Below are 19,557 nucleotides of genomic sequence, written 5' to 3'. Positions count from 1 at the left end.
GATGTCCTGAACTCTTCTTATACTGGAAGTGGTTAAGAACCACTGTAGTTCCTCATTACTGTTGATCATTAATGTAGTTACCTTCTTGATCATCCACAGTATCGACTCTAATAGGGTTCCTGAGTACAGAAGGTTTGTATTCTTGGGGTACTAAAGGCATCCAGAGGAAACTGATTCTAATCAGCACCTTCTTTACTGAAAGCATCTCGGCTTCACGAGAAATGTTAATGGTACACGAAAATGAAACTTACTAGTATTTTGTAAGCTCTATCTTTGCATCCAATGTGGAAACCATTACAATTAAGCCAAAGCTAAGCTTTTTGGATTTGAGCCTTTGGGTCTTACAGGATGCAGCAGATAATTGCATTACCATTGAGTTTCTAATGATAGAATCAGAAGCAATCCTACTTGATAAAGTCCCTCATGCAGGGGTGTTCTCAAGGAATATCAAGGAAATTGTTGACGATATCTCTGATCTGGAAAATTGCTCGTTTCGCCGTTGCTCGTGGGGTAAGCTGAATTAGCAGCATAAAAATCATATCGTACTTTTAGTTATCAAATACCAATTTTTATCATATTGTATTGCACTTGTTGGGCATTCTTAAATTAGGCAAGAAAACCTATGCAAAAGCATTGGGAAGTTAGTTATATCATCCCATACCTGAGAACCAGAAATTGCAGATGGAAAAGCATATAAACTCTGCAATAAGTTTTATATATAAGAAGAAAATTTTTTGGACATGTAGTGAAATGTCAAATTTATTATTATTGAACAAACTTTTCCTTTATGCTGCAAAAAACAGATAAGTGGTCTTTTTGTGGCCTTGCCAAAAGATTGTTGCAAGAGCTCCTGGACTATTTTGAAGAGCCCTTGCAGGCTGTCTTTCGTTTCAAGAACGGTCTAGCAGAGTCCATAAATCAGATTTCTTGCAACCTTTTTGCTTCAGCTATTAATATAATCGATGGATTCAATCCTTGCCAGGTAGCAATGACGCTCTTCCTTAGTGACTTTTTTCTAGAAGAATTTGCCAAGCTGAGAACATCAACTGGATTGAATGTTTATCCCTTCTAATTTTTTGGAATGAGATTTGCTTAACTGCTCTCTCTCTCTCTCTCTCTCTCTCTCTCTCCTCAATGCTGAAATAGACATGCAGATGCCATGGCCTGCTCATTGAGGATGTGGGTGGTCATAAGAAGAAACACCCTTGTCCAGCCACAAACCAAGAACTTGCTATCTGTGATGTTCTGGAAAATGCCGTTAAGATTGGAGAACAAACAGTTCTGTTTCTTCCATCATTTCAAAGTCTTGCTAAGCTTCAACAATCCTCTAACCCCATCATATTTGATGTCACTGAACTTACTAATCTGGCTTCTTTGAGTGAAGGTCTGTCTCGCTATATCTGTTCCATTGTGCCTTTGTGGCCATGGCATTTTTTAAATGAGTGATTTTTGATAATATAGACTGGATGAGTTAGAACTAGCCATTATCTGGAGGAGTAATGATCTCTTTGCATTTATTTGTGTTTCTTATCGTAAACTCAATCACTATACAATCTGATCAGAGGGATACCCATTACTTTTTTTATTTCTTATGATTATAGTGTTTTGCATTTTTTCGCAAACCTGAATAATGTAGTTTGCTAATTACCAAGAAATGTTTCAAAACTCGACACAGGTCGACTGTGATTCGGCACCCTGCAACATGTTTGTTAAAATCACTTAAAAAAATTAAAAGTTTGTTACTATATCATTAATTAATGATGTATAAGTATGTTTATATATAATTTTTATGTTTTTTGTGATGATCCGTGAATTTTGCATAATATATGATGTAATTTTCTTTTCTTTTATTTTCCATTTTTTTGATTTTTATAATGTTTCAAGCTATAAATCTTTTTTTTTTTTTTCAAAATCCATCTGCTATATACTTTTTTCTTTGTTTTATAGACTTTTAATGATGTTTGTTACTTCTTTTTATTTTTATTGATTCTTAAAATAATTAACAAAGATTTTGTATTTTTGGGCAATTTTTTAGCCTTCTTTGGGCTCGTGCAAGAATAGGGTGAGTCTACTCAGATTTGTCAAAGTTACTTGGCTCAAATGTCGAGTTCCATCCCCGAACTGAGATTCTAAACATTATCGCTAAGTAATTTATTCTATTTTGGTCCCTATCCCACATCTGAGAAATTAGTTCACTTATAGCTCTCAGCGCCCTATCCCAATTATTTGGGGTCGACTATATGAATTCTTGACCTCCATTCTTCTATGCCAAGGGTCATACCCTCAATAAGATATAACATAGGTTCATGATTCATGATGAGATGTGGGAAAGTTTTATGCTGGCTGCCAACTTAACGCAACCCATCTCCTTTACCCCGGCTTGGGATGGGTTAAGGGAAAGTTTAAAGTCTTGCTGCTTTTTAACTTCGCTAAAATTGATAACTTCTCCTGTTTTAGACAGGAATAATTTAAATAAAAGTTTTTCTGTTGGATTTGATTTTTTTTTCTTTGTTGTATAAACTATGATTAGCCCTTCTTCAAGATCTTAGCCTTTTGGAGTTAATACCCAAGATTTTAAGTCCCATCTTTCTTATCCAAGAAAATTCCTTTCTATCGATGAAAGAGAGAGCTGATTTTTTGTTCCTTTAACTTTTGAGAGAACTCAATTTTTTAGTAGCTCTCATGACATTAGCCTTGAAACCATTATGTTTCCTTTCCTGTCACAGGTGTCATATTGGGAATTCCATACATTGTAACCCCCTCATCCCCTCATGACATCGAGTCTGCCACAGATGAAAGTGATAACAAATTAGAACTTAATCTACAGCGTAAGAGAACCTCTTTTTATTTGATGCTTCATCTAGTTCTTGAAATTTTACTCAGTTCTAATATTTTTCCATCATATTTAATTAACAGTTTTTGCTGGTATTTGCCAAACATTATATTCACTGGACCAAGGATTAGTATGCACTTCACACTGCAATACTGAGACTCTGAGGGAAGCTACATTTCCATGCTTTTATCTTCTACAACCTTCAGACAAAGGGCCAATGCTTCTCAGAGTCAGCTTCCTTCATATTCTTTTATCAACCTCAGAGATTTTTCTCTTTGAGAATACAGAAGAGACACCAGTGCTTCCTAGTTCATGATTTGATCCCTTTTAAGTTGCAGAGAATTGCTGGATCAGAAGAAATTTTGCCTATTCCTGATGCTGAAATAACCTCTGATTCCGGTGCACCAGTGGAGATGAAGAGGTCCATAGAGGCCAGCTTCTCAAGGGTATGCTCCTGTTCTACTCTTTTAATTGTTTTATATGATTTAGGGCATATAACCAAAAACACCCAAATATTGTGAAAAACCAAAGGCTTGTTTCATTTATGCCCTCCTTTATTCAGATGGAAATAAGAGATTACAATCCACTGTGCCATGAGCGAGGCTTTCACTCCAGAGTCAATGGGCTTGTAAACGAAAGTTTACAATTTGGGTATCTAATCCCTTCTTCCTGTACATTTTTGTCAACCTTTGAAACGCAAAATTCTGAACACATTTATGTAATTCTTTCAGATCGATACCTCCAATTGACAGCCAACTGGGTTCTAAACTCAGTGCCCGCATATCACTCCCATCTAAACATAAGATCATATCATCTGAAAGTGAAGAAACAAATGAGTTCTCTCCTACACAAAAGATCAAGGTAATGGAAAAAGCAGAAAGCCAGGAACTATTTTCTCAAACCCAACCATACAATGTTAATGAAACCACAGCCATTTCTGAAGAATGGGAGCAGCTTATTGTTGATGACAACAGTTTTAGTGTACTTTCTCCTTTCCAATCATCAAAGGCTGGGAACGCAATAGAGTTAACAAGCAAGCCTTTGGATGAGAAAACATCAAGTATACTCGAAAGGCTTGAGCCCCCAAGGCTACAAAAGCTAAGAAAGTCACCAATCATAGTCGACTCCGGTTCGAAAAAGTCACCAATTATACTTGACTCTGGTTCGAATAAGCCGCCTATTATAGTCAACTCTGGTTTGAAAAAATCACCTGTTATAGTTGACTCTGCTTCCAAAATGGCACCAATCATACTCAACTCTGGTTCAAAAATCCAGGCTCTTGCAAAGAAGCCGCTGGTTCCATTTCAGCATAGTCAAGAAGCAGTTTTAAGTTTGAGCCAACCTATTAAGCCCAATTTCCAGAGAACAAAGAGAAAGCTGAGATGAGTGGCTGAATTGTTTGCTTTCTCAGAGCTTCAAGCTGGTAAGACTCCAAAAGCCATTGTTTGCTTTCTCAGTCTTTTGGTTCTATGCTATAACTGAAACTTCCATTTTCTATCGAAAAGAAGAAAATAATATGGTGCTTAGTGTGGTCTCCTTGGAAGTATGCTTATTGTCTTAAGACATGGTGCGATTCATATGATCTGCATGGTCATGAGATCATCACCGTCCTATTAACGGGTTGGACAATGGTTGAAGGGGAGTGGATCACACCAAACATGTCAGTTGCATGCCGCACTCTCCCTCGATCACCATCCGATCCATTGATTGGACAGTGATTAGTGATGATCTTGTGTCCATGATAACACATGATGTTACATCATGATCATATGGATCATGTCTTGCTTTTTGCTTTTCGTTGTTCTTCTTTTTTGAAAGGAAATACTTGTTTGATTGGACAGTGATTAGTGATGATCTTGTGTCCATGATAACACATGATGTTACATCATGATCATATGGATCATGTCTTGCTTTTTGCTTTTCGTTGTTCTTCTTTTTTGAAAGGAAATACTTGTTTGAGATATCAAATTTCCTTGATATGAAAAATTTCTTGGATATCATTGATGTGCAAAACTTTTCATATAGCAATCTTCAGCACGACCATACTGTATACTTACTCGGGTGAAAGAACTACTTAACGAATATTTTTTTTATTTTAAATTTTGGAGTCCACCTAAGAATTACCAGATAATTTTTCCCAAAAAGACAAAGGGATATTAAGTTCTTGAATACTTAGATCTGACCGACCAGATTGGATGATTTCTTTTCAATCAGAGGATGCTTTTTTTTTAGGCAGCATTTGAAAATGCAAAAGTAGCTCTCAACTATCAAAAAGGAAAACAGGGGAATAATCGCATACTCCCCAAGTCCCAATTGATATCTTTAAAGTCTCTTTCTCTATCAATTGATATCTTTTGATATCGTTTAAGTCTTTTTCTCTATCAATTGATATCTTTTGATATCTTTCAAGTCTCTTTCTCTACCAATTACTATCTTCTTTTAAGTTTTTCTTTTCAAATTTTTTGACTAGGACTGGAAATTTTCAAGATAGATCAGGAGTTAGTTTTTTTTTTTAAAAGGTAATGTCAGCAGGATTGGTAACACAAGATGCTGCCGACCATGAGCCAACCCCTTTCCTACAATGAATGTTACGTGGAAACTAAGTTTTTTATTACGTGTCAGCATGGTGTATTAAGTGTCTGACCTGCACTAAAGAGCGCTTTGAACCTAGAACCGCGTGAAACCTAATTGTTACCACAAAGCCCCTTCAATGTTTTTAGAGAGATTTTTCACTAACATAATTCGAATTTTGAAAGTTTGAAGTTATTTGAACCTGAAACTCAACTTTAGATCTTCTCGGTTTGCAGTAGGGCAATTTAGAAAATGATATAAAATTAGAAAAAAGGTTATAAGGTAAAAGTGAACTTTTGAGTGAGCATCTTAAATATCAGTATATTTAGGGGAATATTGATGTAAATTTCTCTTTACTTTATTTTGGAAAGAGCTTTGAACAATTAGTAGGAACTTAAATGAAAATGTTGTTGCAACTGTTTCATTAAATCGGTTTGGGGTTTGGTCCAAGTAAAATTGGTTCAATAACTAATTCAATTGGTTAGATTGGATCTTTAAAAAAAATAGCAATAAAAAATAAAAATAAAAAAATAAAAAAGACTTTTCGAACTCAACTAAATGGCAGGAATACATAAGATATAATACAAAAAAACGATACGACATTCTTTTTTTAGCTAGACTAAATGATCCAAAAGGTTGGCATGGATTTTGAGAAATGAAGAAAATATAGAAAGCATAGCTTTAAAATATGAGATATCACAAAAAAAAAGTGGCCCTTTTATTACTTTTAGCTAGTCTAAATCAGTTAAAAACAATAGGTCTAACCAATTAAAACCTATCAAACATTAAATTAGCTAATTGAAATTAGTGTTTGCATTAGACCACACTAATTAAGCTATGGATTGTAACAAACTCTGAATAGTTGAAATAAAACATGGATGATGATGATGATTGTTACAGCTCATGGCTAGTTGAGAGGTTTGCAAATTGCGTTTATTTTCATTGAAAAGGGCATTTGCATGTTTTTAGGGGCGGCAACGGTCCTGTCGGACCCAGACTTGGACCCGAAAAATATTTATAGGATCGGACTCGGATCCGATTGAACCCGACCCAACCATTTAGAAAATATATATATTTCAATATATTTAAATATTATATTAAATATGTATATGTATTAGTTAAATAATATAACTAAAAATATATGGTTATATTCATTTCAATATTATTTAAATATTATTTAAATATTTTATATTATATAAATAACAACTTTATTTGGGTTTGGTCTAGGACCAAACCAGAATAATGTTTGGGTCCAATATTTGGATTTAGACCTAGACCCGACTCGCTTGGTCCAATTTATGGACCCATACCTGGATCTGGGTTGGGTCCTAGGTCGGGTCATGGTCCATTGCCACCCCTACGCATTATCAACATTAATAAGAGAACACTAAAATGAAAATGATATAAATACACCATTTTGGTTTGCCTTTTTTTTTGGGTAAGTAAAAGTGCCTACGCATTATCAACATTAATAGAACACTGAAATGAAAATGGTATAAATACACCATTTTGGTTTGCATTTTTTTTGGTAGGTAAAAGTGGCATGTAAGTGGGGATTTGGGCCCCTACTCTTTAGTGAGAATGAAGTAAGAGACCTTAACATAAGACTCGACAATACTACCACCAAGACCCGAGGTCATTTCTCGAGCCTTTAGAGCCCAAACGCATGACATCTATACATGACCATTTATAAAGTAAAAAAGTAAAATGGTGAAAAAACATAAGAAAAATAGCCTTCATGTCATGTGAAGGGAAAAATATGGTCTCGCAAGAGAAAAAGGGTCATTTAACCCTTGGGGAAAATGACTTGGGAAGATTTTCTTGATTTGGAAACTAGGCATCTACTTTGGTATCATCAAATGGATCTTTTTTCATAAGAGTCTATGAGTATCAAAAACCGGACAGCACGTGCGCAATCTGAGTGCATGATTCTTTTCAAACTGATCCAAGATGCATGTTTAAGTTTCTTTTCTTTTTTCTTTTTTTTTCTTTTTTTTTTCTTTTTTTTTGTTTTCCGGTCACTAGGTCGGGTGGACCACTCCTCCAAAATTTGGGGTCTTACAAATACTCTTAACAAGGGTTTTCCTGAGAGCATATCTATATTTTGCATATAATCTTTAGAAAAAATGTTTTGGCCTTAATGGTTAATTTTTATGATCAGAACCTAAGACAACAAGGGGTGTGGTTTGTTCAAGGTTACACCTTTAAATAGTTAAAATAAGGTGCACTTCCAAACTTTGTGATGAGGTGCAATTTTGGTGTCGAAAATTTATAAGATGGTATGATAATCTATTTTTATCTATATTTATAAAATTTTAAACTTTCAAAAATTTCTCAAATCAAGCAGATCTATAAATGCATGAAAATCTGGAAAATAAAAAGTCCAGATAATGTGTTGCAAGTTGTATTATTTTTAGGACATTATATGTTTTTTTCTCCTTTTCCATCCATCCCGATGCTGAGATGATCAATTATATGTTTTTCTATATTGAAACAACCTTTCAAAGATTTTAGAGGTGCACCTTATTTCTACATTTTAAGGTATCAACCTTATATAAACTTTTTTTTGTACCTATTCCATCTAATTGTATATGTTTCCAAGAGGCTACATGCAATCTACCAATGAAAAAGTTTATATGAGTAATTACTGATACACAACTCGAAAACCTATTGGAAAAATGTTGTTTGGACATTGGAAAACTCTTCAAATGATCATCTTGACCTTGAGATGTTAGATAAGGAAAACTAAATAAAAATAAAAAGAGATGGATTTTCAATCCTTAAAAATAAAGGAAAAGTTTATGTAGAGTTGAGGCTCTAAACAATCAAATTAGAGCCTACCTCAAAAATTTCACTAGAAGAGGTTGTTTTGATGCCTAAATATTCTCAAATTGATCATATGGACATCAAGATGCATAGACATGAGAAAAAAAATGGATTTGAAGTTTTGAATATAGTGTATCTTGTAATGTATTTTTGGATCATCAATTTTCAAGATTTTCAAGTTTTATAGATTTGCTTGATCTAGATATTTTTTAAGCTTTAAATTTTATAATTAAAGATCAAAATATATTTTAAGACTATCACAAAGATTTCCAGTATTGAAACCATATTTCTCGATACTATTTGAAGGCGTGCTTTATTTTGATTGTTTAGAGCCTCGGTTTTACACAAACTGCACCCTAAAAATAATACATCTTGCAATATATTATCTACACTGTCCATTTTTAATATTTTTGAGTGTTTACATATCTTCTTGATCATCATCATTATCGTTTTTAGAGCTTTTAGCTTCATAATTAACGGTAGAAAGATATTTTTAGGCTATTATAAAAGTTCCTGACCTCGAAAATGCATCTTCTGACGAGGCTTGGAAGGTCACTTTAATTTGATTGTTTAAGGCGCCCGCACCAATTAGGCATTCCTCTCCTATTTTTGAGTCACAGTTCTAGGTTTAACGATTCAACCAAACCGTTTTTCAAAGAAACAAATAATGCTTGGCTAAAATATCACCAAGTGTTCTAAACATTGGGCTCAGATCGGGCCTCCCTATGACCGCACGCTGAAGTCAAGTAGGTAGACTATGTTGAGTCCTAGTCTTAACTTGACCCAATCCAAGTCTGAATATAATAGGGATTGTATAACATTAGGCCATTCATCATTATTATAAGGAGGTCATATTCCTTTTTAGCCGTTTGATGTCAAATTGAATAGCTTGGAATGGATCGTGAAGTACAAGAATTGTTTTTGAACTTTGAGTTTAGTGACATACTTGCATCTATTTGATTAAATTTTGATATACAAGATTAATTATGACTTATTTGTACTAAAAAAAAATGATATTTTTATATACTTTTTAATAAAAATAAAAATAAAAAGAAAAAAAAACATAAAAATAAGAGGGAGTGAGAAAGGCTAGAAAAACATACTCGGTTTCAATTCGCTTCTTCAAGGAAATTTTGGATCCCACCAAAACCCTTGGTCGCCACATAGAGCAAATTTTGAAATGCTAAGCTATTATAGGCATTTCACATGATTGATTCATAAAGTAAGCCACATGGCCAAGATCCTTACATGTAAAGCCTGATTCTATATTTTAATGGGCCTTTATCCTAATATCAAAAGTCTAAAAATAGTCAACACCACTAAAGTTTCACATGGGGGAGAAAAAAAAAAAGTATAGCAAGGATGTATGATTTGTTTTATTTTTTCTTTGGCCAAAAGACATTATGCTCCCCTAAGAATATACCGTTGATTTATTCCCTCATATAAAACTCCATCTAAGATTAATATAAGTACGCCAAATTTTGATTATGTAACCTCTTAAACCTATAGATTAACCTCAATAAAAAAATTTCTAAGCCCTCTATGAACTTAAAAAAAATAATGTCTCAAACAAAGACTGTCCAATTTTTAGGGGGTGGGATCTAAGTATTAGGGAACTCAAATTTTAGACTTGTTTTTTGAAAATAATTGTTGAATGATTCTTAGGAGTTTTCAAAAATTTCATAGTGAAAAAAATCCTCCTAAAAAAGTCTTCTAACTGAGGGAGTAAATGTACACTATCCTCCGGCGGCGTTCTTTTCTTTTGGATTTTTTATGTATGAATTGTTTTCTAAACATAGGGATGCAACTCCATGTGCGACCCAATTCCAAGATGTACGCTCAAACCATAGGATATCTTGAATGGCCATTATTCAATAATTAAAATTTTCTTGTAGCCCCATTTTTAAATTTTTTCCTTCAATGTTTGTTTACTATTATTTGGCTTTTTAATGATAGGCTTATAAATCTTTTGGATTTTCTATCAAAACGTAGGGGTCCACAAGGCCGACAGTCACAGCATTGGGTACCTGTGCTTGTAAGATTTTCTCCAAGTTTAGTCCACAAATGGTGAAATGACTTTAATAAGAAATAGTTTATTGCTTTCTTATTTAGTTAGAAAGGTATGGTTTTCTATTGTTGAATAGCATATCATCTCTTCAAAATAATTGAAATTGGTGGTTAGTGGAGATAATGCTGCTAATGAAATCGAGATTATCGCTTTGGCTCTTGATTATATAGTCCTAAGACATAGTTGAGACAATAGAAAGCTAATTGAACAATAGTTATCATGAAAAGATAAAAGTCGAGGGATCTGATTTTGATAAGGTAGTTGGGAGTGAGTAGGGAACAATATCATAGGCTACTGCCCAATTGTATTTATCAAATCCTAACTAACGTATAATAGTAGCGTTTGTTCAACTTCAATGATCAAATGGGTGGATACCTCAAAATATATAAATTATATGTGTATGGAGATATATAAAAAGCTTGTAGTCAAAGGGGAAACCCATTGTATTACATGCCAAATACTAAATACTATCAGAAGTTTCAACAATTGGTTATGATGAAACATATAGGAGAATACCCACAATTATTGTACTAATACAGTACACTTTAATGGATTTTTAGAAGTCCTACAATTTTTTGAAGCAGTTGCTCTGGATGCCACCAGAAAACTTTGTTGTCCGTAAAGTCTTACTCTAGGTGATGCCGCTTGTCCTTGCCCTTAACTAGGGCTTCATTGGTTGAGAAAGGATATCTTATGTACATTAGCGGTTGGCGGGCTGATGTCTCAACGTAATGTCCTACCTTCTGTTCTTGCCATTAACATGTCAAAAAAATAAAAATAAAAATAAAAATCTCGTGTTAATAGAGCATCTTAACCGTAGAATTTCTAAATAGTTTAGAATTTCATGATCCGCTGTCACTAGCTTGGCTAGTCAACATATACAATCTATCACCGAGCATTTTGGAAATGGATGATTAAGATTGAAAGAACTCGTGTGATCTAGCCATAGTATATAATATATATATATATATATATATATATATATATATTTTCAATTTTTTATCATTCCTTCACGGTCTAGATCACTTACAAGTAGTCTTTTTACAATATAATAACATCAAATAAAGATAAAATAAAATAATACAATAGGATTTCAAGAACTTGAAGCCATTCAAAACATTTCTTTCAATAACAAGAAAAATACATAACCTATGCTTGGGAATAAAAGTCACAATAAATAAAGATAGAAGAAACAAAAGAGGGTACCAGAGATTACTTCAACTGGATCTAGTACATCCCACGCCGAGTCTCCTCCGTCTAATGGTGTTCGGGATCTTTGATTGGTCTCTTGATTTTTTCTTCTTATGACAAAACCCAATCAATGCACATGGATCTCGGTCTACAACCATCCACCTAAAACCTCAATGCTTAGGCCTAATTTAAGCCTCTTGGTTTGATCCTTGTGAGATATAGAAATCAAGAAATGAGGGAGAAAACTACTAACTAGGGATGATCCATTTGCTGCCCACAAAATCACATAATCAAATGGTAACTTGATTTAGAACCCATGAGAAAGATTCAAGATTAACCTAGCCTAGTTTGAGCGTGCCCCCCTTAGGATAGTTTGTGAGAGAGATATGTAGGCTAAGGTGGGGCGTGGCCCTTTAGGTTTCTTGGAGAGAGAGAGTAACCTATGTGGGGCGTGCCCCTTAGAGAGGCTAGAGAGAGATAGATTCTATTTTAGAGAGAGAAGAGAGAGTAAGTAATAGATGTAGAGACAAGGGAGGAGAATGCTCAATTTTATAGATTTTTAATAAAATCATATGAGCAAATCTTCACCGTCGAGCTAATAAGACTTGTGGGGTGAGAGATGTGAGTCATTCATTCCTTAAATCCATCATCAATATGCTAAAGAAAGTGCTAGAACATTATCTTCCCCTTCCTAAACTTATTCCTATCAATATTTATTTACTTTATCTAATAGTAAATATTCATTCTTTATTTCTCAATCAAACCTTATTGATTCTCAAGATTCTCTAAAATCATGCTTATGGGCTTAGTTTACTTAAAACTTCATAAATGAATTTCTCTTGATTTATAAATTCAAATGACAAAAATTAAAATATCAGAAGATTTATAAAAATTCAAATAAACATTCCAAAAGTCAAATGACATAAAATTAATTAAATTAAATTGTTTTTATGGGAATTGGATCCAAATATGTCTAGGATTTAATCAACGCATCAGTACTCCACCTTCAACTGTGGACCACGATCCACACTAGCTTTCTCAAACTGACTCAGTAGTTCTTATGACCTACAGTCCACTGCAGGGCATCATGATTGGACTGCCAAAATCAATCAATGGGCTAGAGGACGGAATCCCAGTCTGTGGATTTTAAGTTATTCTCTAGAGACAAACTTTAACTCTATGGTGTATAAAGGTAATCTCTTGCACATGTACACGCTTCACTCTCAACGGTGGATTACTATCTCAGTACAGTTATAAATGTACATGTCGTATGATAATACAACGATGAGATTTTAGTCGTCTCTATAGCCTATTCATCACATTCAAGGGTCATGCAATCTCTCGGCTCTCATCTGGGCATACTCCGACCCCCACTAAACCCTCATCGGTTTCATCTCTATGCCCAGGTACCTTGGATTTTCTAACTCAGCTGGCCTAGCACGTCAAGTCTAATCAAAGTATCGGCAAATTGTATTTGCCTAATATGGTCCACAAGAGGACCACACTCCTATTGATTTTATAATTCATTTATTCAAATGTTTATACAATTTCTCTTAACGTCTTTAAATACCAAATAAACCCAACAAAAATATTATACAAAAGTATTCATGCATGGCACGCATTCTTAATTTTTATCCCTTGTGGCTCGTCCATAGCTTAAGCTCTCGTCTCTCTTTCTAAAACTGCCGCTTACCCAAAATTCTCTTGTGGTTTGATAACAAAACAAGTGTTTTTAAATCCCGCAATTTTCTATCCGGATCACCAAAAGGGATAGCAATCCAACATAACCGAAACGGTTTTAGAATCCCTAGTTTCCCTCCAAACCTCCTCCTTAAATATTTGTTCAAAGTTTATTTAACATTTGTTTAGGTTCTTCCATATCCCCGCCCTATAAACTCTTATTTTCATTTTATTTTATTTTATTTTATTTATTTTTTACTTTTTTTTTGGATCACCAATTTAAATGGATCCAGATCACCGATTCAATGGTCCGACACCGATCTACGCGTCAACAACCCACCCACCAATCCGGGTCTTAAAACATTGTTCGATAACTAATCAACAATTAAGGTCAAATTAACGTTTAACGAACCATCCGCTCGAAGCACTTGTCACATTAAACTAACTTTTAAGGATGCTTTGAAAATGCGTTACCACTACCTAAACTGATTTACTAATCAGAATTTATGAAGTCCCTTTAATCTGAATTTACGCATTACTTACGATACTTAATAGAGCACTCCCCCTCGCTCTCTGCAGGGTGGCAACGGGTCCGATTGGGGGACCCAAAAATTAAAATATGTATTTAGTTAACTATAATTAAATATATATATATTTATATATTGAGACTCGAAACACATTACTGAACCGAGATCGAAATGGTGCTCGGGTCTAAAATTTGGACAAAGACCCAACCTGTTAGGTCTAATTTTTAGATCGATAACTAGAGCTAGATCAGATCCACCCTCGGTCCCCGTCGGACCCCAGATCCACCCTCGGACCCGATCGGGTCGTGGCCCGATCATGTGGGCATCCCTATCGGTCTCTCTTCTATTGCAGATGACTAAATTTCTCTCTCTCTGCAGTAACATGATCTCATCTGTCTGTCCGGGAGCAGCCATTGGCACATCTCTCTTAACTTTTGAAGGTAAAAAACAAGCGGCACTCCTATCCTCCCCCATACTAACACAAACATTTGTCCCCAAATAAACAGACACATGCACATGAATCAATGCACAACCCACTTCTAAGAAAGAGGAAAGAGAAAGATGAAAGAAGAAGCAGTAGCCCCTCAAAACCAAACGCACGCCACAATCCACGGTGAAAAAGAACTAAAACGACAAGTTTTCAAATAAAAAGTAAACATAGAGAGAGAAACATTGTCCCTTGTGAACACGCTTGAAAATCTAAATTTAACTCGGTTTTCTAACCCAAAAAAAAGTCATTTTAATAGAGAGAGTTCTTGAGCTACTAACTACACTAGTTTTTTAGTGAGAAAGAGAGATGTATAAAACAATCAATTTCTACTAATATTTCCTTTTAATCTTCATCAAAACTGAACGTGATCTATCCTAGAGAGTGCTCTAGAGCTAATCTTGTTAGATTTTCTGGAGAGAGAGAAAGAAAATATCACAAACTACTAAAAATCCATTTTTATTCATCAAAACAGAACATATCATATACGTATACATAGATATAATAAATCCTCAGGCAAAGAGCCAATGCCTCTTAAGATCAAACCCCACAAAACCCCAGTTACAAGGAAAATAAATAACAAATACAATATTCTCACACTGTCGAATGTCTCCATGCTCAAACCGTGTCTGAGCTCCACCTTGTAATCCAAAGAAGAGAACTAAGATCTAGAGAGAGAGAGGGTATCTCATTAGGGGAGGTCTAGGGAAGAGAGAATGGGAGATAGAGAGAGAGAGCTTCCTTCTAAACATCTCTATCACTAACACACTCAGTTGGCATGGTTGGGATCCTTGCCCTATCAGTACAGTAATTGTAGATTGTATATTTTTCCCTGACCCATTTAAGCCTCCTGTATTGAATCCCATCCAAATCCTGGAAAGCCTTTTGATCCCACCACCTCTTCCCCTGTGTTGCACACACAGAGTCTTTGGCGTCGGCTTCGCAGCCATCGATGTGGAAGCCTCTGTAAGAGGCGATGAAGGGGGCCTTGCTCCAGTCGGTTTTCTCGAGCCCGCCGCGAGTGGCCCAGTCGTCTGCGTTCCAGAGGCTGGAGTACATCTTCATGGGCTGGTTGAAGGGGAAGCGAACGCCGATGTGTTTATTGTTCTTGAAGATCCTAATGGGGACTTCATCCACGAAGAAGCTGGACCAGAAATATGGAAACCATTTTAGAGAGAGAGAGAGAGAGAGATGTGAAGCATAGGATACATAGGACTATGTGGCATGCCCATTGAATGAGAAAGAGAGAGAGAAGGACCTAGGCATCGATACTTAGAGAGAGAGACAGACAATGGGAGTTTAAGAAACTATCGGTTTTATTTTAGAGAGAGAGAGAGAGAGTATTGGTCGCTTACACAATCTGATACATGTTCCAAAGAACAGCATAAGAGTGGTAATCTTTAGTTGGATCGAACCATAGATATATCCTCTGTTCTCTGTTTCCCGCTCCCCCTGTGAACACATTTGTCTGCAAAATATATGGCTGCCCACTCCTGTTCCCCAAGAACTCAAAGTCTATCTCATCATGCTCTGAGTTTTGAGATGAAAGCTGCAAAAAACTAGACATTACTACTTTCTCTCTCTACTATACATAGAATAGTAAACCCATCAATCCTTGCATAAGGAAGAAAAACAATGCCATCTTTTTCCCATTGTTTCTCTATCTGGAGACTTTCGTTCTCTCTCTCAGTGCTTACATTGAATGCGGTAAATCCAGCATTCCTTGTAAGAGAAAGAAAATCAAATGCATATTTTTTTTTCCAAAAGTTTCTCTCTGCATAGATTTTCTTCTCTGTCAAACTACTTATGGTTTCTCTCTCTAAAGATTATCATTCTCTCACACTTCTTACATATGGTTTCTCTCTCTAAAGATTATCATTCTCTCACACCACTTACATAGTAAGCAGTCACAGTTCCAGCTGAATCTCCAGGAACCATCTTTATATCCATACTGAAGTGACCAAAGAGATATGAACCTCTTGACTGGAACCCCGTACCTGAACAATCACACAAAAAAACATCAGAGGATCTATGGCTGTTTCTCTCTAAAACACCAGCTTTGGCAATGGAAATTGATGTGTTTTTATTATTTTTCTCCTTGACCTGTGTATTTATCAAGGACGAGCTGGGCTTCAGTTCCGCCATTGATGTACTTTATGTGGTCGAATGCCCAAGTGGGTACATAGTTTTTCTGAAATGGTACATTAATGGGTTTCATTGGAGCTGCAGCCATTACAAGACATGGCAAACCCAAGAGTCCAAGGCACAAAACCAGAAGCTTGGACCCCATCTCTAAAGGCCCTCAGTCCCTGCAAAAAAATCAGAACAGAGCACAGAGAGAGAAACCATCAAGCTCGAAACACCATTCAAAAAAATTGAGCAAGAAACAAAGATTAGGAAAATGAGAGGGGATTATCATGATGCTTTACCCCAGAAGTAAGAGTCTGATACGATAGCAGAGAGAGAGAGAGAGAGAGAGAGAGAGAGAGAGAGAGAGAGAGATGTGAGAAAATGGGAGGGGTTTGAGGGGTATTTGTAGGAGAGAGAGAGAAAGAGAAGAAATCTCCAGGTTGGCTCCGTAAGAATACAAAATAGAGTACAGCTATTTTGATGGACATCAATAATTTGCTTTCAGATATGTTATGTGGGGGATGGACCGACGGTTTTGAGGATTTCACGGGAAGCGGTTTGTGTTTTTCCTGCTTCCCATATTTCACCTACAGTCTCTCTCTTATCTATCTTTGACCCACCTTCTCTTTTTACTCTCTCTCTCCTGCAACAAACTTTTTCTAATGGCTCAAACTCTAAACAATCAAATTAGAGTACGTGGATCTTTGTAATACCCTTAAAATATATTTTTATTTTTAATTATAACATTTAAAGTTTCAAAAATAGGATAGATCACTCATTTTTAATTATAAAATTTTAAGTTTCAAAAATAGAATAGATCAGTACATCAATGAACACTTTGAAAATTTTAAAATTTGACTGCCCAAAATTGTATTACTAGATGCACTATTTCAAAAACTTGAAATCTATTTTTTTCTTTTGTTTATGCATCTTGACGTCAATGATCAATTTGAGGAAAGTTGAGCATCAAAACAACTTTTTCTAATAAATTTTTTGAAATGGGCCGTAATTTAATTGTTTAGAGCTTGAGCTCAGTATAAACTTTTCGCTTTTTGGAATCGGCTCTCTTTCTCTGATCTCTCCCACCGCATGCATGGAACTTTTATCTTTCTCTCTACAAAGAACTTTGCTTAAGTTATAATTAGCTCTCTCAAAGGCGCATAGAGCTCTCTTTCTCTCTCTTAATCAGCATTTTTACTCTTTGCCACTGCCATTTAACATCCCCCGACTCTCAACTTTTACCTCTCTTCTTGCTCTCTACTTTACCACGTTTTTAGCGTTTTATTCCTCAACTTTTAACTCACTTTTTGCTCCTCTTGCTCTTCCTTTTTGCTTTATAACAACCCACCCGTCTTGTCATATCAGCTTTGTTTGGGCTGCCGATCGAGTTTAGGTCTAGACCTAAGCAAAGTGAAGCGTGGTGCTGTTGCCATCTTATTGTCGGTTTTGTCCGGTTCGGATAAAAAATAATAATAAATATATAAAATAATTTTTTATTTTTTGCTGTTTTTATTTTAAATTTCATTATTATTTTTATATATAAATATATAATTCAAATTGAAAAAAATCCAAAACCTTCTCCCAAATCGGCGGAAACATGGAATTGCTTCATTTTTCTTATTGAACCTTCTCCCAAATCGGCGGAAACATGGAATTGCTTCATTTTTCTTATTGAACCAACTCCTAAGCGAATTTAACAACATTGCATCGCACCTCTCTCTCTCTACTTTTATCTTTCCAATGTTTTAATCCTTATTCTCTCAAATTTACCAATTGTTAGTCTTTTAACTATCAAGATTGAAATTTCAACTATCCCCTCTCTCTTCAGGTCGTAACAACCTGTCTTGGGAGGGGCCAGGGCCAGGCTTATGGTAGTACAATGGCAGCGCCACATACCCACTTTGGCTAAGGCTGCATTGACGTTTTGTCCTGCTCAAATTTTAAATCTCTTTTGCACACTGTTTATTAGAAATTTTAGCAAGATTTCTCTTTCCTCTCTTGGGATAATATTAAAAACGTCCCCAAATTAGTCTAAATCTCTTCAACATCCCCAAAACCCAACTTTCCATTCAATTTCTTAGAGGGAGAGGGAGTACTAATTGGTTCTAGAGAGAGAGTACAAATTGCTTCCTGGATAGTTCCTCTCCGGTCTTATCAGTTGTCTACTGGAATCACATTGATTAAAGTTACACCCAGAGGTTGCACTAAACATAACATGATGGGTCAATTCTACATTTTAAAGTATATTGATGAGTCAAAGATCTTGCTTTGTAATGTTTCCTCCAAGCCCCATATTCATGTCACAATGTGAGATTGCCATTTTAGATCGGTATAATCCAAAAATATTAATAAATAAAATAAATAGTAATGATACTATGAGACCCTCCGACACTCATGTAAGTAAGATTTCAATTATCACTATTAAAATTTGATACACATCTCTAAAAACCCCATTTATCCAAATCCTCACACCCACGTCATAACGTTTTTAGAGATATATGTCAAAATTTAATGGTGATCATTTGATGCTCTATTCACATAGGTGTGAGAAGGTCTCATAATATCATTTTTTTAAAATAAAAATTTATATTAGATAGAAAGAATTATGGGGGGCCAAAAAAACATTAAATATATTTATAAAAATTAAAACTTTAAAGGAGACCAACCTAGTCCAAACTTGAATGAATATTTTAATTTTATAATTATAGATGAAAATAAGCTTTCAAACCATCACAAAATTTATGATACCGAAATAATATATTTCGATACTACTTGAAGGTGCCCTTTATTTTGATTGATTAGAACTTGAGCTTTATACAAACCACAATAAATATATATATATATATAGAGAGAGAGAGAGAGAGAGATCTAAGACTCCAAAACAAGAGAAATATCGGGGATATAGGTGGGTCTTAAAAAAAATTAGACATAATTATAGTCTAGATTTTAGATGGGAAAGGTTTATATATTTTCCCTAATGTATATAACATATACAATTCCCCCCATCCTGTCGTTTAATTTACATTAAGTGAGCCACTGACGGTTTGATCCAAATTCGACTCTTTATAGTATTTTCTTTTTTATTGATTTTCAACAAATTATATGAATATGAAATTTGTTATGTGCAATTATCCAAATGGTATGCACATAAAATAAATATTAAAAAAATAATTAAAATAAGACAATGATTAAAATACTTTTAAATTTTTCAAAAGTATTTTGGCTATTTTATTTTATTGAGAAT

At 34.9% G+C, this 19,557-nt stretch overlaps 2 protein-coding genes across 16 annotated transcripts in view; one reads left to right on the top strand and one right to left on the bottom strand.

The window, feature by feature from the left end:
* LOC18434578 (protein PUTATIVE RECOMBINATION INITIATION DEFECT 1) overlaps positions 1–19,557 on the top strand; it is a 40,016-nt gene that overhangs the window by 18,028 nt on the left and 2,431 nt on the right. For 2 of the 15 annotated variants that reach the window (XR_016058045.1, XR_016058039.1), the window contains 9 exons: positions 100–230; positions 430–510; positions 804–982; positions 1,147–1,384; positions 2,727–2,828; positions 2,917–3,062; positions 3,172–3,279; positions 3,396–3,484; positions 3,565–4,359. Coding sequence is in view for 7 of the 15 variants with exons in the window: in XM_088870053.1 (XP_088726179.1) it covers positions 100–230; positions 348–510; positions 804–982; positions 1,147–1,384; positions 2,727–2,828; positions 2,917–3,062; positions 3,172–3,279; positions 3,396–3,484; positions 3,565–4,219 (1,811 nt within the window). In the remaining 8 variants the exon portion in view is untranslated. Of the gene's footprint in view, positions 1–99; positions 231–347; positions 511–803; positions 983–1,146; positions 1,385–2,726; positions 2,829–2,916; positions 3,063–3,171; positions 3,280–3,395; positions 3,485–3,564; positions 4,360–19,557 lie in introns of those variants that run through there. The other 13 variants (XR_016058046.1, XM_088870052.1, XR_016058041.1 and 10 more) reach the window with 9 other exon arrangements.
* XTH5 (xyloglucan endotransglucosylase/hydrolase 5) lies at positions 14,619–16,688 on the bottom strand. Its single transcript, XM_006844647.4, has 5 exons — positions 16,613–16,688; positions 16,287–16,492; positions 16,080–16,180; positions 15,539–15,732; positions 14,619–15,327 (listed from the first exon to the last, which is right to left on the bottom strand). The coding sequence occupies exons 2-5, from the start codon at positions 16,471–16,473 to the stop codon at positions 14,928–14,930; spliced, it is 882 nt and encodes a 293-aa protein (XP_006844710.1). The 5' UTR covers positions 16,474–16,492; positions 16,613–16,688; the 3' UTR covers positions 14,619–14,927.

This window comes from Amborella trichopoda, chromosome 6, assembly GCF_054954075.1.
Source record: "Amborella trichopoda isolate Santa Cruz 75 chromosome 6, AtrichopodaSantaCruz75HAP2 v2.0, whole genome shotgun sequence".
NCBI lineage: Eukaryota > Viridiplantae > Streptophyta > Magnoliopsida > Amborellales > Amborellaceae > Amborella > Amborella trichopoda.
This window is presented reverse-complemented; position numbering and strand designations above follow the sequence as displayed.

Coding starts and splice junctions, on each gene's coding strand:
- XTH5 (XM_006844647.4), bottom strand. CDS start 16,473: ATGGGGTCCAAGCTTCTGGTTTTGTGCCTTGGACTCTTGGGTTTGCCA. Junction 16,181..16,286: donor CGTCCTTGATAAATACACAG/GTCAAGGAGAAA, acceptor GTGATTGTTCAG/GTACGGGGTTCCAGTCAAGA. Junction 15,733..16,079: donor GAACTGTGACTGCTTACTAT/GTAAGTGGTGTG, acceptor AGTTTTTTGCAG/CTTTCATCTCAAAACTCAGA.